The sequence below is a fragment of the Aricia agestis genome, chromosome 21 (genome assembly GCF_905147365.1).
Source record: "Aricia agestis chromosome 21, ilAriAges1.1, whole genome shotgun sequence".
Taxonomy (NCBI): Eukaryota; Metazoa; Arthropoda; class Insecta; order Lepidoptera; family Lycaenidae; genus Aricia; species Aricia agestis.
In genome coordinates, this window is record NC_056426.1 from 7,430,299 (window position 1) to 7,452,311 (window position 22,013).

A 22,013-nucleotide genomic window follows, 5' to 3' on the forward strand; every position below is an offset into this window, starting at 1 on the left:
TTTAATGCTAAGATCAATTATTTCATAAAAAAAAATACAAGGAATTTGTAATTTTGTAAGCGTTTTAATTATTTCAAAAGTAATATTTTGTAATTTACTTTATTAAATCAGCTATTCAAATCCATATACTCTGCGTCGAATTGATTTTGTGGGACCAATAACTAAGATGTCATTAAAACCCATGGTCTACTCTTCATCTGTGTCAATTTTTTTCAAAATTGACCCAGTAGGTACTCTATAGTTTCAGAACTTAGTCGATGCAAATAAACATACGAACTTTTCCTCTTTATAACAATTGACATACAAATAATAATGCAACACATTTTTTTAGAACAATTTCCCATCTTTTTGCTAAAAGGTGGTCCCGTGCGAGTTTGTTACGCCGTTACTTCTCGCTGGGTTAGTTCACGAAGTCCGAACCAGTGGTAGGCCTCACGCATAGACATTTTAAAATGTTAATTTTTAACCGATTGACAAACAAAATACTTAAATAATAATTATATTTCATAATCGGTGTACTTATGCGTCTGCTGTAACATAATTTCTAAACGACCTATTCATGATCATCATCATCATCATCATCATTAAATATCGGTTTTTCACACATACAATTTCCATAAGCTCAAAAGTTGAACGTAAAACAAATTACTTACGTTCCATAAGCGGTAACTTCTAACAATAGAACGTCGTAACTTCACTTACGTACTTTATTGTAATTAAAATATAAATGTATAGAAATACGTTTCAACAATAATTGAAGACGTGAGTGGAAGAAGCAGGTAAGTAATAGGTTAAAGAATTGCCGTTTTTTTCGAATAAACGGAGGATTTAGGGCCGGTAAAATGATTTTAAATTAAAAAATGTGGATTTTATGTAAAGCCAGATATATTAGTCGAATAATGAAATAGATTTAAAGTTACAAGGTTTGTTAAAAATTTAAAGGGAAAAATGAGTAATTATTGTTATAAAAATATGTCAGTTATCTTAAGGCGAGGATAAACCCCAATTTGTTATTCCGTGACTCCCGGTTTACCTAGTTCCAATATAATAACGAAGTGTTAAAAAATATGAGATATAAAGCACAATATTCAAAATACCTTAAACCGTAAACATTTTAATAAAACGTAATACTTTGGCTGTAATTAATTTACAAACTCGCCTCCGAAAAAACTCTATTTCATCGAAATATAAGTATTAACTAGGATAATTATACATTTTATTTGAATAAATTGTTAGTAAATGTATATTAAAATTTCTTTAACCGAACAATTTTGTTTCTTAATATTTATTTCCAAAGATATTTAAAAAAAACATGAAAAATAGAGAAGATCCGCCCTTGTTGTGACAATTTTATGCTAAGCTAAAATGAATCTTATTGCGATGCGTATACGCTTGGTCTTTGGTTGTGTGCAAGGTTATCGTTTTTGATTGAGATTGATCCCCGCCTTAATATGGAGTTTTAGACAATATTAATTGATAATTCATTTGTTTACGAACTAAAGTAAGATAGCCTGATTGGCATAATATTATAATATTCTTACCAGACTATAACACTAGATGACGCTGGCAACTCCGTTGCGCCAAAAATCGTTTATCACACAGAAACATTACAATTTTCCGGGATAACAAGTATCCTATGTCCTTTCCTGGGACTCAAAGTATCACCACACCCAATTTCAGCAAAATCGATTCAGCGGTTTGGGCGCAACTGACAGACATACTTTCACATCTATACTAATATTATAAAGTGGAAGAGTTTGTTTGTTTGAACGCGCTAATCTCAGGAACTACTGGTCCGATTTGAAAAATTCTTTCATTGTTAGATGGCTCATTTATCGAGAAAGGCTATAGATTTTATTATTTAATTATCACTCAAAGACTAATTATTTGAAGGCGCTTATCTCGCGAACTACTGGATGAATTTTTAAGTTATTCGGCACAGATGTAGAGTAGACCATGACGTGAAGGATAGGCTATTTTTTAGCGGGAAAATGTACGGTTTCTGTAAAATTTCTCATTTATGCGGGCGAGGCCGCGTGGAACGTCTAGTTTATAATATTAGTATGGAATATGTTGCTTCAAAGTACATTGCGTATGCTGCAGCTTTGATGCGTCAAAATTCGTATAAAACACGGCAATCAATTCCTGAATCTGCATGCCTCATCAAAATCGGTTCAGCTGTTTACGTAGCATGAAAATGTAACAGACAGACTATCGCAACACGAGAAACAATATTTTTGAGGTCAATATTTTTGTTGGTTCCAACGGGGAAAATCGAACCCATAAGAATTCAAGAACTAAGCTGGAAATATATCCCTCCTTCCTCAATCCTCCTCCAAGGCCGCAAAGAGTTAAATGTCGAAATTAAAAGTATTTTAAGGTTATGTAAATTTTGAATAAAGAACGGCTTAAACAATCGACTTGTTATTGTTTTTCTTGTGAAGTTCCTTTGATGCAAAGGCTTTAATCTCATTCGGTTTCGGAGACTGTCACGAAAGTGTTTTTAAAGAAAAAAATTATTGAATTTCTATTTAAAGGTATTTAAATTTTTTCAGATGTATTTTATTTCGAAAACCTATAGCCTTATCTCATCCAATCCCAATTTCTATTCTTCTATTATTATTTTTTTAATCTTTATTTTTAAGGGGGTTTGATCACTTAGTGATTAAGTCACCCCCGTTCTTCTATTCTAATAAAAATATTATGTTCCTTATACGCAGTCAATTTTTTCTATATGTCTGTCTGTCTGCTTAAAATGCACACAAGTGACAAGAAACTGCAAAATTATAGGAGCAGGAATTAAAAAGCCCACTAGGCGATTCGTCTGCTCATTGCTATAGCTATTGATTATTTTGGCGTAACTACGTTACGTTTTATTATCAGTTTCTATTATGATCCTTATGACGTTAGTAGTAACGTTATGAAAAGGGGAAAATATATCTGAACGAACTGTTTGGCGTACCGCGTAGGCTGCTGGCCTTTGCAGCTTTGTAGGATCAATTCTCATAACTCGAATGTCGGCTTGCCCTCACTCCATCTTACCGTGCATTTACGACACGTCCAAAAATCTGTTTTAGCTATTTAATCTTATAATTGATTATTATAATGTCCAAAAGTATCTAGTTTTTGTTGCAATTTCGCTGAAATACTAAATTAGTCAAAGCAAAACAAATTGCAACAACTATGATACATATCATAGTTTTAATTTCAAGTTGCAATCATTTTGATTGCAACTTGAAATTAAAATGATAAAAATCGGCCAAGTGCGAGTTAGGATCGCGCACGCAGGCTTCCGTACCGTTAGGTATAGAGCGAAAATAGGCAAAACAAAAAGTTTTTTTGGTATGAGAGTCCCCTTTAAATATTACACAGATACAATTATTGAGAATTTTGGAAATACTTAAAGTGCCTAATTGATATCGAGCAAAAAAGGCCAAAAATCATGTTTGTTTAAATAAATAAATACTTAATTTACTTTTTTTTTGTATTTGTTGTTATAGCGGTAAGAAAAATACATAGTCTGTGAAAATTTCAACCTTCTAACCAACCGTTCTTGAGATACAGCCTTCAGACAGACATACAGACGGACAGACAGCCGTACAGACGGTGAAGTCTCAGTAATAGGGTCCCGTTTATACCCTTTGGGTATGGAACTCCTCAAAACGGATGGGTGCACAAGCACAGCAAAACGCGCGAGTATGACCGCTCGAATCGAAGATCGAGGCGTAAGAATCGAGCACCTATAAAGGGTTACCGTAGGGTATCCTAATGTTTTAGCCTCGGGCTTTTTCACTTAGGATTATGCCGTGATCCGACTTCGAAATGATAAAAAATCATGATTTCGATTTTCATGAATATATTGGAAAGCGGCTTATAATATTTTTATTACCTAGAAGAATTTAGGCATGGCTTCAGCCGCGTGATTAAACAGTCATTATAAAAGGTAAGTACTAAAACGGCCCCAATTTCACCAACGTATGTTAGTGTTAAGAGCTTGTTAAAATGTCATGTCTTCTCTTTCATTCATAAGAAAAATGAAAGAGGTAACGTGATACTAATTCGAGCGTTAACTTTAACAGTCGTTGGTGAAATTGGGGCGTATTTTAGTGTTAGTGTTAGTTTTTAGTATATTTGTATGTATGTTAGTCTTTAAGGTATTTATAATATGGGCCAAGATGCCTGAATTAAATAAATAAATAAAATATATATCTAAGGATAAATAATTACTAACCTAACCTAACTATAATAATGGCCTACTCGTGAATCACTCAAATCCCCACAAAATGTGAGGCTGGGATCGCACCTAATTAAAGGGTAGGTATGCCAAGTGTTAGGTGTGATCTTGCGGGTAGACTGGACCTTTTTTTGCGCCAAGAAAACGCTTTTACGTTGTTTGAAGCGTCTTCCGGGGGGTGAGGGTCCTATCTGTAAGTATTTTGGTCTCTGCTGCGGTCTAAGATGGTGGTGGACGGAGCTCTTACTCAGTAAAAACTCGTTTTTACTGAGTAAGAGCTCCGTCCACCACCATACCACCGCAGTCGGCGATACAGATTTGGTTCGATTTACTATACAGGCGATATAGATTTGACGTGGGAGAGCCATGCTTCGGCACGAATGGGCCGGCTCGACCGGAGAAATACCACGTTCTCACAGAAAACCGGCGTGAAACAGCGCTTGCGCTGTGTTTCGCCTAGTGAGTGAGTTTACCGGAGGCCCAATCCTCTACTCTATTCCCTTCCCTACCCTCCCCTATTCCCTTCCCTTCCCATCCCTACCCTCCCCTATTACCCTATTCCCTCTTAAAAGGCCGGCAACGCACCTGCAGCTCTTCTGATGCTGCGAGTGTCCATGGGCGACGGAAGTTGCTTTCCATCAGGTAACCCGTTTGCTCGTTTGCCCCCTTAATTCATTAAAAAAAAAAATACTCCACTATGCGCCGGTCATAGATAGGTGGGCCGCGGGATCGCGTGAGAGCCTGCACCTCGAAAGACTGGACTTGACCAACATATCACGTAGGTGCATCATCTGTGTTATTTTCTTGATGAAGAAAATGCTTTTTGGTGCTGAAATATAATATTAAGTATATTATTATATGTTTTAAAATTATTATGCACAATTTTATTCCCTATTACTTACAGAAATTGGTTTTGAGTCATAGGTTTGAGTCTCCACATAATATGTGATAATATAATTATGTCTGTGGAGAGATCAAGATAGATACCGCATGTGTATGTACTTCGCGTGCCATATTATGACATATCGCGTTCCCAAACGATGAGAAATGCTCGTCTTTTGAAAGTCTTTTCTTCTGTAGAAATTCAAATAAAAACGTTGGCCTTGATAATGGACACGTTTCTTATTATCGGTACACGGTCACAGTAGGTAATAAAAAATTGGCACGCTCGTTTTCATACAAATGGAGCGAAATGGCGCGGTATCTATCTTGATCGATCTCTGTGGTTATACAGTTTAAGCAATGCTATATTATACAAAATAGCATGCTCTTACACCAAGACTTTTTGAAAATAACCATGGGCGTACCCAGGTTCTGGGCCAGGGGGGGGGCAAATTACCCAGGTTCTGGTGCCAGGGGGGGGGGCAAATTACCCAGGTTCTGGGCCAGGGGGGGGCAAATCAGATTTTTCATTAGCTAGGTGCTTATAAAGAATAAAAAATTCATAATTTTTAGTTGTAAAAATATTGTATTGCAAACAAATGGCAAAAATTCGTTTTCTTAATTTTTAATTAATATAGATAAAAGTACTTAGTAGGGACGTCAACATGATCAAGGGGGGGGGGGGGGCAGCTGCCCCCCTCGGTACGCCCATGAAAATAACTAATATTCTAAGCGATAAGTTGAGAATGGCGAAATATAGAGATAAGGGTCATAAAAATACGTGCGATAGCTCATTAGATTCGGGAAGACGTCTAGAAAATTTTTTAAAGAGGAGGAAATTTCCATAAGAAAACTCCCAACTCCCGGTATTCTATCTCTATTATTTATAATTCTAATTTAACGCTGAAAGTAAGCGCGGCTTTTTTAGGTAGCGCGCGCGGCTTCAAAACCGAGCACGTCACACTGATTATTTTTTTAAAGGTATTAAATATTAATTTAAAAATTTCAAAAACTTATGGTGTATTCCGAACACTTCGAAGAATTTGCTCCCGTTGGAAATTTAACTTCAAGTTAATTTTTCAACAAATTAGACAATGTTAACTAACGAAATTTTTTCGAACTTCCGTCCTCGTTGTACTTTAAATAAAATCTTAAATAATTTTCGTAAAAATTTTTCACTTCGTGGAGCCCTTGATATAAACATACATATCAAGATCACGCCATAACAGTTAAAAAAAATGAATACCTACTTTGTTTATATTAATTTTTTAACTTGAACAAAAAACTAGAAATCCAAGTAATATTGTCAAAAAAAAAATATTTCATTTATTATCACGTAATTGTTTTCATATCAATGAAGGCGGGAATTTTTTTTTTCCGTTTATTAAATATATTATTTCCGTTGTCTGGTACCTGTAACACAAGTCCTTCAGGTACTTAGCATGGGGCCAGACTGACGTGGTGTGAAGCGTCCATAGATATTATTATTATTATCTCTAAATTTATATGGATTTGAAAGATTCGCAAGACGTCTCAGGCAATTGAAATCTCTCAAATCCATACAAATGTATGCCACGCCGCGCCTCGCCTCGTCGCATTGCGGTGTGAATTGACCCTAACGGTATCCAATTTTGTTCTTTTTTTAAGCAATTTTGTCTAAAAATATCGCAATGTTTATTTATTTTATTAAGTTTGAGCCACAGATTATAGAAGTAATGAATTTAAAATAAAAAAAAACAACGTCATGACTTTTAATTTTTTTTATTCCATTTGCTCGTATCCAAAATATGCTATTAAAAAAAATAATGTCAGAGTCAAAACCTAGTGATGAGGTAATATACACTTTTGTAAATGTTGAAATCGATTAATACTATCGATTCTTTTAAACCTATGTGTAATGTGATATTATCATATTCTTGTTTTTTTCAATAAGCCCGTTTAGATTGTAATAACTTAATGTAAGAAAGTAACGTGCATCTGTCTCATTATCAGTGACATCTATGATCTAAACAAATCTCTTCATTCGTCTCACGTCAAGACGTCATTCATATTGTACTATCAGAGAAGTTGATTCCTAGGCAGATGGTGGACCTACGTAGTTTGATCGCGTTACGTCAAACCAAGCCAACAGATCACAATTAAAATATTATATTCACAAGAGATTCTTACAAGAGTGGAAATGATGATATTATTATGTAGATATCACATAAGTACTAAAATTATTTCCAAAAAATAGAATGCTCAACTAATAGCGTTTTCGGCATCTAGAAGTTGAACTGCCCCGGGGTAGAGTGGGCCGAATGGATACGAAAATAGCCAAAGCTTAAAATATTGCTATCTAATCTACGTAAATATACGTATTTTCCGAATAGTATCCGGAATCCGAAACGGATCCGGAACGGAAAAATTAGCATCAACACAAAACTTAACAAAACTACCTGTGAACCCTTGTATCGACGACGAACGGATAGTTCGGCAAATATACACGAAACAATTATACGAATATAGACGAATATGCTCTCCACACTCTCTCGGCATAACTCGGCAAGTCTCGGGACTTTTGCCGGGAATGTGGAGCGGGCTTAAGTCTAAGTGCTTCGTGGATTACCGGTTTTGTTCGGCTAATTCCGTAACAATTCGGCCTGCCCTTCCCGGGGCAGTTCTAGATGCCAAAAACGCTATAATATAGACTTCAGGCGTTCCCAAAGTGTGCGCCGTGGAAAGGCAAGAAGGGCGCTGTGAGTAGATCCTCCATCATTATCCTAAACCACAAATTTTATAAATTAAATGATAGTATTAATTATGTTAAGCCGTTAGATAAGTAATTATTATAATTACTTATCTAATAACGGAAAACAAGACACTTGCCCACCCTCTTTTAATTATTATTATATTTAAAGTCTATTACTATTTACCTGCTTAACCTAACTTTATTATTAAAGGTGTTTATTTATGTATCTTTTTCTAATAGCTAGGTAGAGTAGTTTAAGATTAAAGTAATCAGACACACTCTAAGGCGCAGCGCAGACAACAGACTATCCGTGTCGCACTTTTTAGTGTGCACTGCGCGTCATGTGCGTTACTGCATAATATTATATTTATTGCGTTCTATATCCACGGACTAAAAAGTGCGTCACGGATAGTCTGTCGTCTGCGCTGCGCCCGCAATCATAAAAATATTATTTTAAAAAGTAGTTAATATATCATGCCTATATTTAAATCGATAATCGAGAGAATGATTTTTGCGAGTTGAGGGTGGAGCGAGTGATTACTAATCTGTGCTGTGTGGGTACATCACTACGTCAAAGACAGTCAAAGTGTTCGCGAATGCAACATGTCTGCTTTTTGTGTTGTTTGACGTAAATAATAAATATTTGTGAAATCGTTGTTACAATTGCCTTTTTAGTGGTGAATTTTGGTGCTAAACCCATATTATAATGTGTGTGATGGTGTTGTGATTTGTTCATATGAGGCTGTTATACAAAAGTGGTCCAATGGAGTCTCTCAGAAAATGGTTCTACAAACCAAAGGTACGGTATGTCAAAACAATTCTTCTGTAATATCCTTTGACCCGTTTATTGCGACCTTCGTGCATTTTAATTATTTATAGAATTGGAGTTCAAGATATTGATAAATACCATTAATTATCGCGTAGGCCTCTTTGTTTTGTATGATTCATACGCGTTCGTATTTTTTCATCTAGTAGGTACCATCTGCCATTTCGAAAATGGAACGTAGTTTGAGAATTGTTTTTGAAAAAATACTTGGGCACGTGCTTTTACAGACGAGTTCCAAGTTTTTTTGCTTTTTACTAAGTTTTTGTTAAATACATAGCTTTATATGCATCACCTTAGATAAAACACTACCTATCTACAGTCTGTAACTTACCTATACCCATAGTTGCTAAATAAATATGAAACTTTTATATATATTCTATTAAAATCAATGTTGTTTTTCTAAATATTTGACATGCTTTTGCCACAAACAACTTATGTTTGCTTTAAAGCTTGTTCTACATGTCATCTTCAATTTAAACTGCACAATTAATAGCATGCATCAATATGTTTCCATGCTATTTGTGCACTAAAATATTGAGCTGTCAACAAATCAAATCTGCGTATTATTAATTGTATAATTAACCCAATCAATCCCCAAGCGGCAGCCGGCTGCCGCAATCTATGATGTCTGTGATACCCACGATGGAGGTGTTAATTTTTTTTTCTTCATCTTGAAGGTGAAAGAGTAGATAAAGTAAAAAAAAGTAGACATGGTTTGTTTTTATTGCTGCTGAACCACCAAAACCTACAGTATATTCAATATAATATGTAATAGCATAATATGAGAGGCATTATTATTATTTATTACACTGGTAGCGCATTATAAAAAATATCTTGTGCTGCAAAATGCCCAGCATAGGCACCATAGCAAAAAATCTTAATACAAAAGAATGTAAGGCAAAATGACAGATTGGTAGCGGAAATCCGGACTGTTTGCTTTGCTTGTTCCTAAAAAACGAAAAAAACACTATGACATAGGCTTAAGGTTTTATTTTCTATCAACATTGGCCTAGTGACCCATACCCTCACAGCTTTGTAGTGATGTGGAATCATGAAATCTGTACCATAAGCTGTGCTACACCGAAATGGCAGCGGCGAGGCAAGCACTTTCAGTGCCATATGATTTTAAACTTTATCTTCATAATTGTAAGTGATACTATGTATTACAATTAGCCTTTTTGTTGGTACCAACGATATTGCATTTTGTGTCATAATAACAAAGATGGAGTGTCTTGTTCTAGGTTGGTAATCAGCGTGTCCTGCGACACATAGGCCTCCTCCAGCGTTTTCCATTAATTTCTGTTCCTAGCCACTCTCATCCATGTTACTCCTGCTATCTTTTTTATGTCGTCGGGCCACTGTCTCGTTGGTCTTCGTCTCTTGGTTGCCAGTCTGATAATATTTTTGTCCATTTTTCTTTCCATGTATTACAATAATAAAGATAAAGCTTAAAATCATAATATGACAATGAAAGTGCTCACCTCGCCGCTGCCATTCTGGTGTAGCGCTGCCCTGAAGTGGCGTTTTATTTTAAATTTTGTCCAAAGTGTTGTGAGTTGTGGGCTGTGGCTAGGATGGAAAAGCTATGTTTAGTTTATTGGTGGCAGTTGCTTGCAGCATTGATCAGAATAGTACCTGTTTTGCTTTATGGCAGTGTAATTATGTTTGAAAGTAATAAAATATGACCAACTTTTTATCTGAAAAATATTTGTTTCTCCTGAGTTTGTATCTCATTTTACTGTTTATTTTTTTAATGTTGTTATTATAACCTGATATGATTTATTTGATATTTTACTTGTCGTAAAGGATTTAACCTAAAATATTCAAATTTTTGTGTCTCATAAGAAAATGAGTCTATTGTTTAGTTTTGCTAAAATTGTAAATTCTCATAGTTTAGAAATTAAAATGTTAATTCATGATCATTGTTTAGTTTGAGGTGAAATCTTAATAATTTGTTCAATTTTTTTTTTGTTGAACATGACATGAGATTTGAATATCCACTAAGAATTTTGCAGTACAATCAATTACATTTAATATTTTGTCTTTGAGTTCTTGGCAGTAACCACCAATTTTTATTTGTCTTCTGACACATTCATTAGAGCTCTTTTGCACTGCATCCGTTCCGAGTCAATCCGAACCCGATATTCACGGATGTCAGAGAAATGTGAGGTATCCAAAGTCAGAGTGTGTATAAGCTATATAGAGAAACAGTACTTTTTCACGGCTACAGATCGGATTTGGATTGGACGTAGTGCGAAAGCGCTCTAATAGGTCTTGTGGTAGGGTTTATGTCGAGTCTATGCTCTAAATTAGTTAATGTTAGTCATGGGCTAGACTAGGTTCGATGTAAGTTGTAACCCAACCAAATTACATAAACAGCTATTTGCCAACGGGATATTCAATTTCTTTTAAATTGTCATTGTATGATATCAGTTTTCACTCATTAGTCATTAACTCATTACTGAAATCAGCTTATTGTTTTGTACATAATTGATAATACAATGTCAGTAAGAGGAAGGAAAATATATTACGAGTATGCTTGTCTCAAGATGAATGTCAGTTAAACTAATCTATAACATTAACTGCAAATCCTTATCAGCAATAGACCCTTATATTATCACATAATCTGTTGATTGTTTGTTTCTTTGTGAGCAGTTTTCCTTACTGTCTGACTGTGGACTTAGTCATATATTTATGAGTTATAGCCTGTGCAGGTATTTCTGAATTGGGTTTCACACAACCCCTGAGGGTTTTACCAATCTGCAATGTTTACACACTAGAGGTAGCACCAACATAAACAGTAAATAAAAAGTTTTTTTTAACATTACTTTTTTTTATCATCAATATTCTGATATTATGACGTGTGCAACATGTCTGATTTTGGTCGGATTGTTTAAACTTTACAGTATGAGCTGGTGGCACCCTCTGCTCTGACCTTCGCGTAATATTCTTTATTCTTCTTCAGGGTTTGAATCAATAGAGTTCCATCAAGAGCCTTTGCTAGATATTAGCCCGGCCAGTGCAAGCCCTTGAACAATAACTAACTGAAGTTACTTATGCTGTTACTATTCATCCTGGACTTAGGTACTGTCAAAGACATCTTTTTTAACCCCTGACAAAAAAGAGGGGTGTTATAAGTTTGACGTGTCTGTCTGTCTGTCTGTCTGTCTGTCTGTCTGTCTGTCTGTCTGTCTGTCTGTCTGTCTGTCTGTTTGTCTGTGTGTGTATCTGTCTGTGGCATCGTAGCATCCAAACGGGTGGACCGATTTAGATCTAGTTTTTTTAGTTTGAAAGCTGACATGATCGAGAGTGTCCTTAGCTATATTTCATCATCATCAGCCTGCTCCTTGCTGGACAATCAGGGTTTATCTGGTTCATGAAAGGCCGTTAGCAACTTCTAGTCGTTTGATGGGTTTTATATTTCATTCTAGTTCGTGACATTTGTGAATACACGATAGACGTATACACATAATAATGGAAAGTTGACCTGGTGCTGCAGCATCACTTGGTAATCAATAGGATATCCAACTCCTCGCCAACTTAAAGCAGTGGTTTCGTGTTTGGGCTCATTTTAATTGCGACAACCAGTAAGAAGTAGATAAACAATAAATATTTACATGCTGCTGCTGCAGCACCTGGATTCTATAGGAACCGAGCTTCGTATGAACCCAAAGTGGAGGTTTCATGTTTGGGCTCTATTAACGGCCTCATCGAAAAGGACATTGATAGATGGTAATCATGAGAATATGATTCTGTTGATAGGAATTATTCTGCATTGTAACCAACACAAGTTTAAAAAGTATGAAATAAAATTAAATTAAGAAATTTAAAAAAAACCCCGCCAAACAACTTTAAAAAGTAATGAAATAATATTTACTGCCTTTAAGTTCAAGTAATTCCTAACTTGTGTAAAGTAATATTTTAGTCCATAATTGTTGTCAAGGTGTGTCGGGGGACCGCTAATGTCTAAGTTTGGATCAATTCACAGCGAACTGAATCGAGATAATCAACGACTTGGCGGTTGTAAAGTGTAGGTTACTTGGCGGTCCCCCGACACACCGTGACAACAATTATGGACTAAAATATTACTTTACACAAGTTAGGAATTACTTGAACTTATAACTGTAACAAATACAGTCAAGCATGTACAGTTAAGCAGTAAGCACGGATAAAGTATACAATTTTCAAACTTATTAGAAAGATGTTTAAGATTACAAGTGGTAAAAATTAAATTAAGAAATTTAAAAAAAACCCCGTCAAACAACTTTAAAAGTAATGAAATAATATTTACGGCAGTAAATATTATTTCATTACTTTTAAAGTTGTTTGACGGGGTTTTTTTTAACAACTTTAAAAGTAATGAAATAATATTTACGGCAGTAAATATTATTTCATTACTTTTAAAGTTGTTTGACGGGGTTTTTTTTAAATTTCTTAATTTAATTTTTACCACTTTTAATCTTAAACATCTTTCTAATAAGTTTGAAAATTGTATACTTTATCCGTGCTTACTGCTTAACTGTACATGCTTGACTGTATTTGTTACTGTGTAGCTGTTAATTTCTTCGCCTTTACTAATCTGCTAAAATGATGTTTAATCATCGTTTGTTACAAGTTACAACTTACAGTACTTGATATTGGATATTAGAACTACTTGCATTTTGTATTTAGATAAGTTTAACTAGTCTTATTTTGTAATGGCAATATAATAATGTACATAACTACTAGATAACGACCGCAACTCCGTTGCGCCAAAACTCGTTTATCGCGTGGGAACCATACATTTTTCCAGTATGAAAAGTATCCTTTGTCCTTTCACGATTTCCATATTAAATTATACAGGTAAATTGGTTTGGCCGTGACGAGGAAACAGACAGACAGACTCGCTTTCGCATGTTACATAGTATTAGTATGGATTGGGGATTAACGCCTCCGTGGTCCAGTGGTATAGAGCGTGGCTCTTGATTCGGAGGTCGTGGGTTCGATTCCCGCGTTGGAAACATGTTATTTTCCAAGTTTGGTTAGGACAATGCAGGCTGATCACCCGATTGTCTGACAAGTAATAAAGATGATCCATGCGTCGGATGGGCATGTAAAAAGTCGGTCCTGCGCCTGAACTCTCGCCAGCCGTGTCGGTCTTCCGTCCCACTGGGTTATGAGAGTAAAGGAATAGAGAGTGCTCTTGTGTGCTGCGCACACACTTGGGCACTATAAAATTACTCCTGCGTACCTGGCTTGGTTTCAATGAAACCGGCCACCGTCACCGGTGTGGGGGGGTATTATTAGTATGGTTTATTTTTTAATATTTAAGCAAGTACTTAAGACTGTAAAAACTTATTTCGTCCAAAACTAGATCAGATTGTGCCAAACATGGAAAGTTACGTAAAGCTGTATCGTGCGCGAAAACGTTTCCGCATATAAAACACCGAAACTGGTAAACTTCCGGTCGCGAATTAATGCAGAAAAATAACATCATCAACCTCAGAGGATTCGAAACAGAGTTTAAAGGTGCGGCTTCACAATGGTCCACGCTAGCCCACTACCAGCTATCGCCATTATAGACGGGGTAATGCGTAATGGAGTATGATGGCGGACGATAACATGTCAAACAACTTTAAAAGTAATGAAATAATATTTACGGCAGTAAATATTATTTCATTACTTTTAAAGTTGTTTGACGGGGTTTTTTTTAACAACTTTAAAAGTAATGAAATAATATTTACGGCAGTAAATATTATTTCATTACTTTTAAAGTTGTTTGACGGGGTTTTTTTTAAATTTCTTAATTTAATTTTTACCACTTTTAATCTTAAACATCTTTCTAATAAGTTTGAAAATTGTATACTTTATCCGTGCTTACTGCTTAACTGTACATGCTTGACTGTATTTGTTACTGTGTAGCTGTTAATTTCTTCGCCTTTTCTAATCTGCTAAAATGATGTTTAATCATCGTTTGTTACAAGTTACAACTTACAGTACTTGATATTGGATATTAGAACTACTTGCATTTTGTATTTAGATAAGTTTAACTAGTCTTATTTTGTAATGGCAATATAATAATGTACATAACTACTAGATAACGACCGCAACTCCGTTGCGCCAAAACTCGTTTATCGCGTGGGAACCATACATTTTTCCAGTATGAAAAGTATCCTTTGTCCTTTCACGATTTCCATATTAAATTATACAGGTAAACTGGTTTGGCCGTGAAGAGGAAACAGACAGACAGACTCGCTTTCGCATGATACATAGTATAGTATGGATTGGGGATTAACGCCTCCGTGGTCCAGTGGTATAGAGCGTGGCTCTTGATTCGGAGGTCGTGGGTTCGATTCCCGCGTTGGAAACATGTTATTTTCCAAGTTTGGTTAGGACAATGCAGGCTGATCACCCGATTGTCTGACAAGTAATAAAGATGATCCATGCGTCGGATGGGCATGTAAAAAGTCGGTCCTGCGCCTGATCTCTCGCCAGCCGTGTCGGTCTTCCGTCCCACTGGGTTATGAGAGTAAAGGAATAGAGAGTGCTCTTGTGTACTGCGCACTCACTTGGGCACTATAAAATTACTCCTGCTTACCTGGCTTGGTTTCAATGAAACCGGCCACCGTTACCGAAGCCGGTGTGGGGGGTATTATTAGTATGGTTTATTTTTTAATATTTAAGCAAGTACTTAAGACAGTAAAAACTTATCTCGTCCAAAACTAGATCATATTGTGCCAAACATGGAAAGTTACGTAAAGCTGTATCGTGCGCGAAAACGTTTCCGCATATAAAACACCGAAACTGGTAAACTTCCGGTCGCGAATTAATGCAGAAAAATAACATCATCAACCTCAGAGGATTCGAAACAGAGTTTAAAGGTGCGGCTTCACAATGGTCCACGCTAGCCCACTACCAGCTAGGGTTGCTGAGGATTCCTCTTCCGCTTCCTCATAATGAGAAAGTTCCGCAATATTTTGGGTTCCTCAACCGTTACCGCATCCTCATAAATAAAAATAAAAAAATCCTCTTCCGCTATCGCTTCCTCAAAATTTAAGAGGAATTTATGAGGAATTTCACTGCGCATGCGCGTCGCGTATCCAATCATGGCAACGCACACGCCAGAGCCAGATAATTGTATCATTCACTCATCTTTTTTTTGTGTGCATTGTTGTGTATGTTTAACCTGGGAAAATTAAGGAAATATTCGGTCTGACCGAATAATTCGTGTAGTTTTGAAAGTTGGTACAGTTGTTCCTAAAGGTGTCCAGATGAATATACTAAAAGTCTCCGAGGGTGGGAGAAGAGCCGGCGGTGGGGGAGGGTACCACTACGTTTTTATTTTATCGTAAATATCTTTCAAATTTATTTTATGGTCGGTCGATTGGCGGGGTACGGGCAGAGTAGACAGAATGATAGAGTATGCCGACTTAGAACTGATGTTCAAATTTTTAAATTTGACGTATTATGACGAAAATCGTCGCTAGGGTTGTTAACTTGTTACCTACGAATTTAAAACTATGACATATTCGCTGGACGTGTTCCTCTTTGGTCGTATTGTTGTTTGTGTTTTGGCACATGCGATTAAAATTGTCTGAATCCAATTTTGAAATCTTTATTTTAAATATTTAAAAATAAATTATATCAGCCAGCGCGAGGCACATTCCGTTCATAATCCTAGTGAAACCCGACGAATTTGACAGATATTGAAACCTGTCCGTTTCTTTGCAGTCGAACTACTGGTCGGTATGTCTATTGTGGTACGGGGCATTTATATTTTGCAATTTTTAAGGGTCATATTATTTTTTATTTATTAGTAAATTTAGAAAAAATCTAACGTAGCTTTAACAGATCATAGTATTGTATAAAAATCATTTGTCTAAACGCATTGTCCAGGGAGTAAATTGGGGAATAAGTTTGTAACATGGAAAAACAGTGCGAGCGTATACTCTGTATTTCCTAAAGTAATGATCGTTCAGTAAAAATGCTTGGACTTAATTTATAATAAATTTAATGTAGATAATTAATGTAGAAGTCATTAAAGAGATATTTTAAAGCTCTTGTCCCACCCTCGGAGACTTTCAGTATATATTCATCTGGACACCTTTAGGAACAACTGTACCAACTTTCAAAACTACACGAATTATTCGGTCTGATCGTCGATTTTGAAACTAATTTTCTTACACTAGTTACTGAACTCCTCCTTAATTGCTGGACCGATTTTGATGATTCTTTATATTGTGTGTTTTGAGAATGGCTTAGATTCATAGTTTGGTCATCATTGGAAAATGCCCTTTTAATTAATTTTTGTGTAATGTACCTAGTTATGTACAGACAGGACAAAGACTTTTGGGTTGGGTCCGCTAGTATTTATAATTTCCTATCATCCTCTTCCTCATCCGCTTCCTCTTCCGCTTCCTCATCCGCATCCTCTTCCTCAAAAAATATCCTCTTCCTCATCCGCATCCTCTAAATTTGCGCGTGACAATTCCTCTTCCTCCTCCTCTTCCTCATAATCACTTCCTCAACAACCCTACTACCAGCTATCGCCATTATAGACGGGGTAATGCGTAATGGTGTATGACGGCGGACGATAGCCAGTGGATACTAGATAGGGCAGTAATGAGCCATGCGCCATTGTGTTTAACACCAAGTGATCTTGGTCTACAGTTCATGATGGCCTGCAATAGGCCATCGACCATCGTGAGCCATTGTGTACTGGCCACTGGGGGCTTTAAGTTGGCTTTCCTATCTTTGCTGTGCAACAAGCGACAGCGACCGACAAAAATTCAAATAAAATACTACTTTATGACATAGGCTATAGGTTTCATTTTCTACTGACATTGGTCTAGCGACCCATACCGACGCTGCTTTGTTGTGGCGTAGAGCAAAATGAAGCCTAGAGTCTAGGTCATAGCCATAGTAAAAGGAGGGGAAGTAAGTTATCTTCATACAAAGGCACCGCGCGCGGCTTGTATGTGTGCGCCATACGCCATAGTATCAATGCGTCGCCACACGCCACCGGGCACACAACAAAATCTCGGCGAGTTTTAGAGGCTGGTACCGCCGAGATTTTGTTGTGTGCCGTACGTGGCGACGCATTGATACTATGGCGCACACATACAAGCCGCGCACGGTGCCTTTGTATGGAGATAACTTACTTCCCTTCCTTTTACTATGTCATAGCCGTCATACAGTTGCAGTGTAATTTTATTAAAAAAAAAACTTGTTCTCGGTGGTCGTCAGCGATGGAAAAACGTCCTAACTCCTATCGCATCCATTACACGATCATGCAAGCAATTCCGTCAATCATGAATTATGTTTGACTGAATATGGTGACTGATGGAATGACGAATGGTATTAGACGGTCACTCAATTCTCTTTTTTTAATTTTACATGAGTCAAAGCCAAAATTTTCAAAGGTATACGTTTCTTATTTTTTTCCTATTTTGTCAGATGTGACAACACTCACTCTAAATTCGTGACTGATGGTTGCATGAAGCAAAAATCAAGATATCCAGATATTCGTCAATCAACTTCATGCAACCGTCTGTCACTCTCTTAAGTCGGCACTCCATATAGGCGAACGCGTTGGGAGACGCGTTGGCCCAATGTGTAGAACGGGCATTCGCGCGTTGGCGGTAGGTATTTAGACGAAGTAGGTAATAAAATAATTACTTATATTATTTTAATATTATAAAATATTATGTAAAAGTGAGTTTAATATCTTTGTTTGTTACGTTTTCTCGCCTTTTATTTATTTATTTCGAGAATACCCTTTAAAAACTTTTTCTTGTCCACATTTACAAAGTAATTATAAGCTGTGAATAAATATACAGCTGCAGCTGTTAGCGACTCAACATCCATTTTGAATCCGTCCGCACATTGGCGCGATCCAAAGCATACTGAACGACCTTCCGATGTGTGGATTACTCACAAGCGCCGTTGCAAGCGCACCGCCAACGCGTGTGCCAACGCGTTGGCAGTGCGCTCGTCTATATGGGGAGGCGGCTTTACACGGTAGGTTATCCATCATTCACAGCCATGACTGTGGTAAAACTGACAGCAAAACCTACCGTGTAATGGAAGCCTATGAGTACGCGTACATTATGATTTATGACAGTCGCATTTCCAAACACTACAAATGGGTGTGTTTACACATAACCGCGTTCGTACTAGCGTAACATTCTCAGGGTGATTCACTTTAAGGTGCAAACATCCGTGACACCGAATTCACTGATATACGTATTGTAATTGTACGAAATAATTAATAATTGTACCTACAAAGTAGAATTATTACAAACTGAATATGTATAATATGATGTACTATCAGTTAAGTTGATTCCTAGGCAAATGGCGGATCTAAGTAAATTGGTCGCGTTAAGTCAAACCCTAATGGACCTGGATCTCAGAAGGATAAGACATAACTTACTTTCTGATGGATGAAACCATATGTTTTTAGTAGTGACTAGTGCCTCGTGTACTTAGAATACCTGCGAATTTGTGTAGCTTTTATATTTATTATTAGATTTTTGCCAAATAAAAATGAGTGCTAATTATAAAGTGGTGCTTGTTTTCTATGTCAAACAACCCATAGTTTAGGTAAACCAGCTGTGTGGTCCCTGGCTACACAAACATTTGGTAAAATGGTCCCTCATGACTCATGACGTGGGAGAGCCATGCTTCGGCAGGAATGGGCCGGCTCGACCGGAGAGATAACACGTCCTCACAGAAAACCGGCGTGAAACAGCGCTTCCGCTGTGTTTCGCCGAGTAAGTGAGTTTACCGGAGGCCCAATCCCCTACCCTTTTCCTTTCCCTACCCTCCCCTATTTCCTCCCGTACCCTCCCCTATTCCCTTCCCTACCCTCCCCTATTACCCCTTAGAAGGCCGGCAACGCACCTGCAGCTCTTCTGATGCTGCGAGTGTCCATGGGCGACGGAAGTTGCTTTCCATCAGGTGATCCGTTTGCTCGTTTGCCCCCTTATTTCATAAAAAAAAAAATGACTCGTGAGTCATGGCTGCTCATGACTATTAGGTTCAGAACCTGAGAACCACTGCTTTAAATGCATTTATAATAATACTAGATGACTTCCGCAACTCTGTTGCGTCGAAATTAGTTTATCACGCGGGAACCGCACATTTTTACAGCTCTTCTAATGTTGCGAGTGCCCATGGGCGACGGTAGTTGCTTTCCATCGGGTGACCCGTTTGCTCGTTTGCCCCCTTATTTCATAAAAAAAAAGACTACACATTTTTTAATTTATAATTTAGGATATTAAGGTCCTATTTCACCACTTCCTGGTAAGCAGCCGAATAAGCTATCCACAACTTATTTGACAGATGCTCCATACAGGTCCATACTCTATATCTGTCAAGTTAAGTTGTGGATAGCCTAGCACTTATCAGGAAGTGGTAAAACAGGCCCTTAATGTTTGTGGCACTGCAGGGGTGACTGTACCCTAACATGATATTTCATATGCAATGTTTACGACACTCTGGTGAATGTACTTTGACATTAATTCACATGAGCATTGCCAAAAGCTCTTGGAGGGCCTGGGCCCTCACATGCCCTAATGAGTTCGTTCACCCGCGGATACCTGTCAACCTTGTTTTTGCGCGAAAATGTAAATTTTCGGCTCGGCGCCATTTTGTCCTATCTACTTTACTTATTTGTTTCTTTCTTTGAAAGACTTTAATTTGTTGATAACTACCGCGTCATGTTGATATTTGATAGCTTGATAGATAGATAAAAAAACGGCCAAGTGCGTGTTGGGCCACGCGCAATATAGGGTTCCGTAGTACCGCTAGTTTTTGATATTTTTTCTATGGTCAATTAATATGTAACATACATTTAAATAACGTGTGCTTAACACTTCTAACAACATCAAAAGTTCCTTTATACTTCACCGAATATTTTTTTTAGTTGATCAACTATTACTCAATAACTTATGAGTTATGAAGTCTTCTTAGACGCGATAGTTTTCCTTTTAAATTCAGCATATTACCTACTCCTGTGAATTTTTTCACATTTCCAGAAGCAACCGTTTAGCTGGTAGAAGGGCCCCACACTGGAGTCTAACGATTTTTTCCGCTTTGAAACTTCATATTTCACAAATGGATCCCTAAATCGAAAAGTGATCTATGAATACTCGTAATATTTAAAAAAAAAACCTATCCAATGACACCCCACACGGTAGAGTGGTGGGGAAAAAAAAATCACCCCCTCTTGATGTGTAGGGGAGGTACCATAAAAATATTATTTTTAGAGATTTTAATGACCATTTAGTCGGCATCATTAATATCTGTATTCGTGCTGAATTACAGCTTCGTATGGCGTAGGTATAGTTTCTGAGTAATACCGCGGACAGACAGACAGACAGACAGACGGACAGACAGACAGACAGACGGACAGACCGAAACTATAAGGGTTCCTACTACGGAACCCTAAAAAAGCCAAGTGCGAGTCGAACTCCCTCACGAAGGGTTACGTAGGTAGACCGTACTAAGATTAGGGGGACCCGGGCTATAATTTTTTTCTATTTTAGATTATGGATTATTTTTAGGGAGAAAATTAATAGGGTTCTGATAGAATTTAAGTGGGAGTAGCCGTACTTAAAAGTGACTTATTCTAAATGGATGTGGGACGGAATATTCCATAAATTAATTAAAACGTCAAAACTCTGTCAATATTAACTAATAACTATACAACAGCTGTTTGGTGTTTATCGAATTTGGCTAAACCGGTTGTGAGATCGAGTTATTGTGTTTTTACTTAAAACTTAAAAGTTTTAAAACTAGCTGTTGGACCTGTTGCTCGCTACTCAGTCCGCGACAGCCGACAGCACACGAATAAGGAGGGCACACACGACTTCCGAAAAAGGAGGAGGTTGTTTTCCCACATTTTCCACTGATTCTTTGCAACTGTTGGTCGCAAATCGCAGCGTTATGTTTAAATATGACCTAAGACTTTACTCTATAAATGTACAGGAAAATATTTTTCCAATTCAAAGTCTGTCTGTTTGTTACATCTTTATGTTCAAACCACTAAACTGCGTATTATAAAGAAAATAATTCGTTATAGAGATACTTTGAGTCCCAAAAAGGGTCATTTTATCCCGGAAAAATATTCGATTGCGGGCAACATATAATTTTAGTATCAAAATACTAATTAAATACATATTTTATAAACTCATTCTTGTCACTTGTCACCTAGTATGACCTAGTGGCTAGTTGCACTTGCCATAATAGTGTGCCACTTCGAAACCACATTTTGTTAATGATAAGAAGTTTTAAGGTTTAACAATATTATATTAATTAAATTATATAATCTATGAAATAATTTTTAGTGCATGAATTTT

General features: G+C 36.9%; 1 protein-coding gene across 1 annotated transcript in view; it reads left to right on the plus strand.

The window, feature by feature from the left end:
- Window positions 1-8,429: 8,429 nt before the first annotated feature.
- The window catches only part of LOC121737620 (lateral signaling target protein 2), a 47,927-nt gene continuing 34,343 nt past the window's right edge, over window positions 8,430-22,013 (plus strand). Inside the window, exon 1 of the mRNA XM_042129284.1 lies at window positions 8,430-8,646. Coding sequence (XP_041985218.1) covers window positions 8,584-8,646 — 63 coding nt within the window. The 5' untranslated portion in view covers window positions 8,430-8,583. The remainder of the gene's footprint in view (window positions 8,647-22,013) is intronic.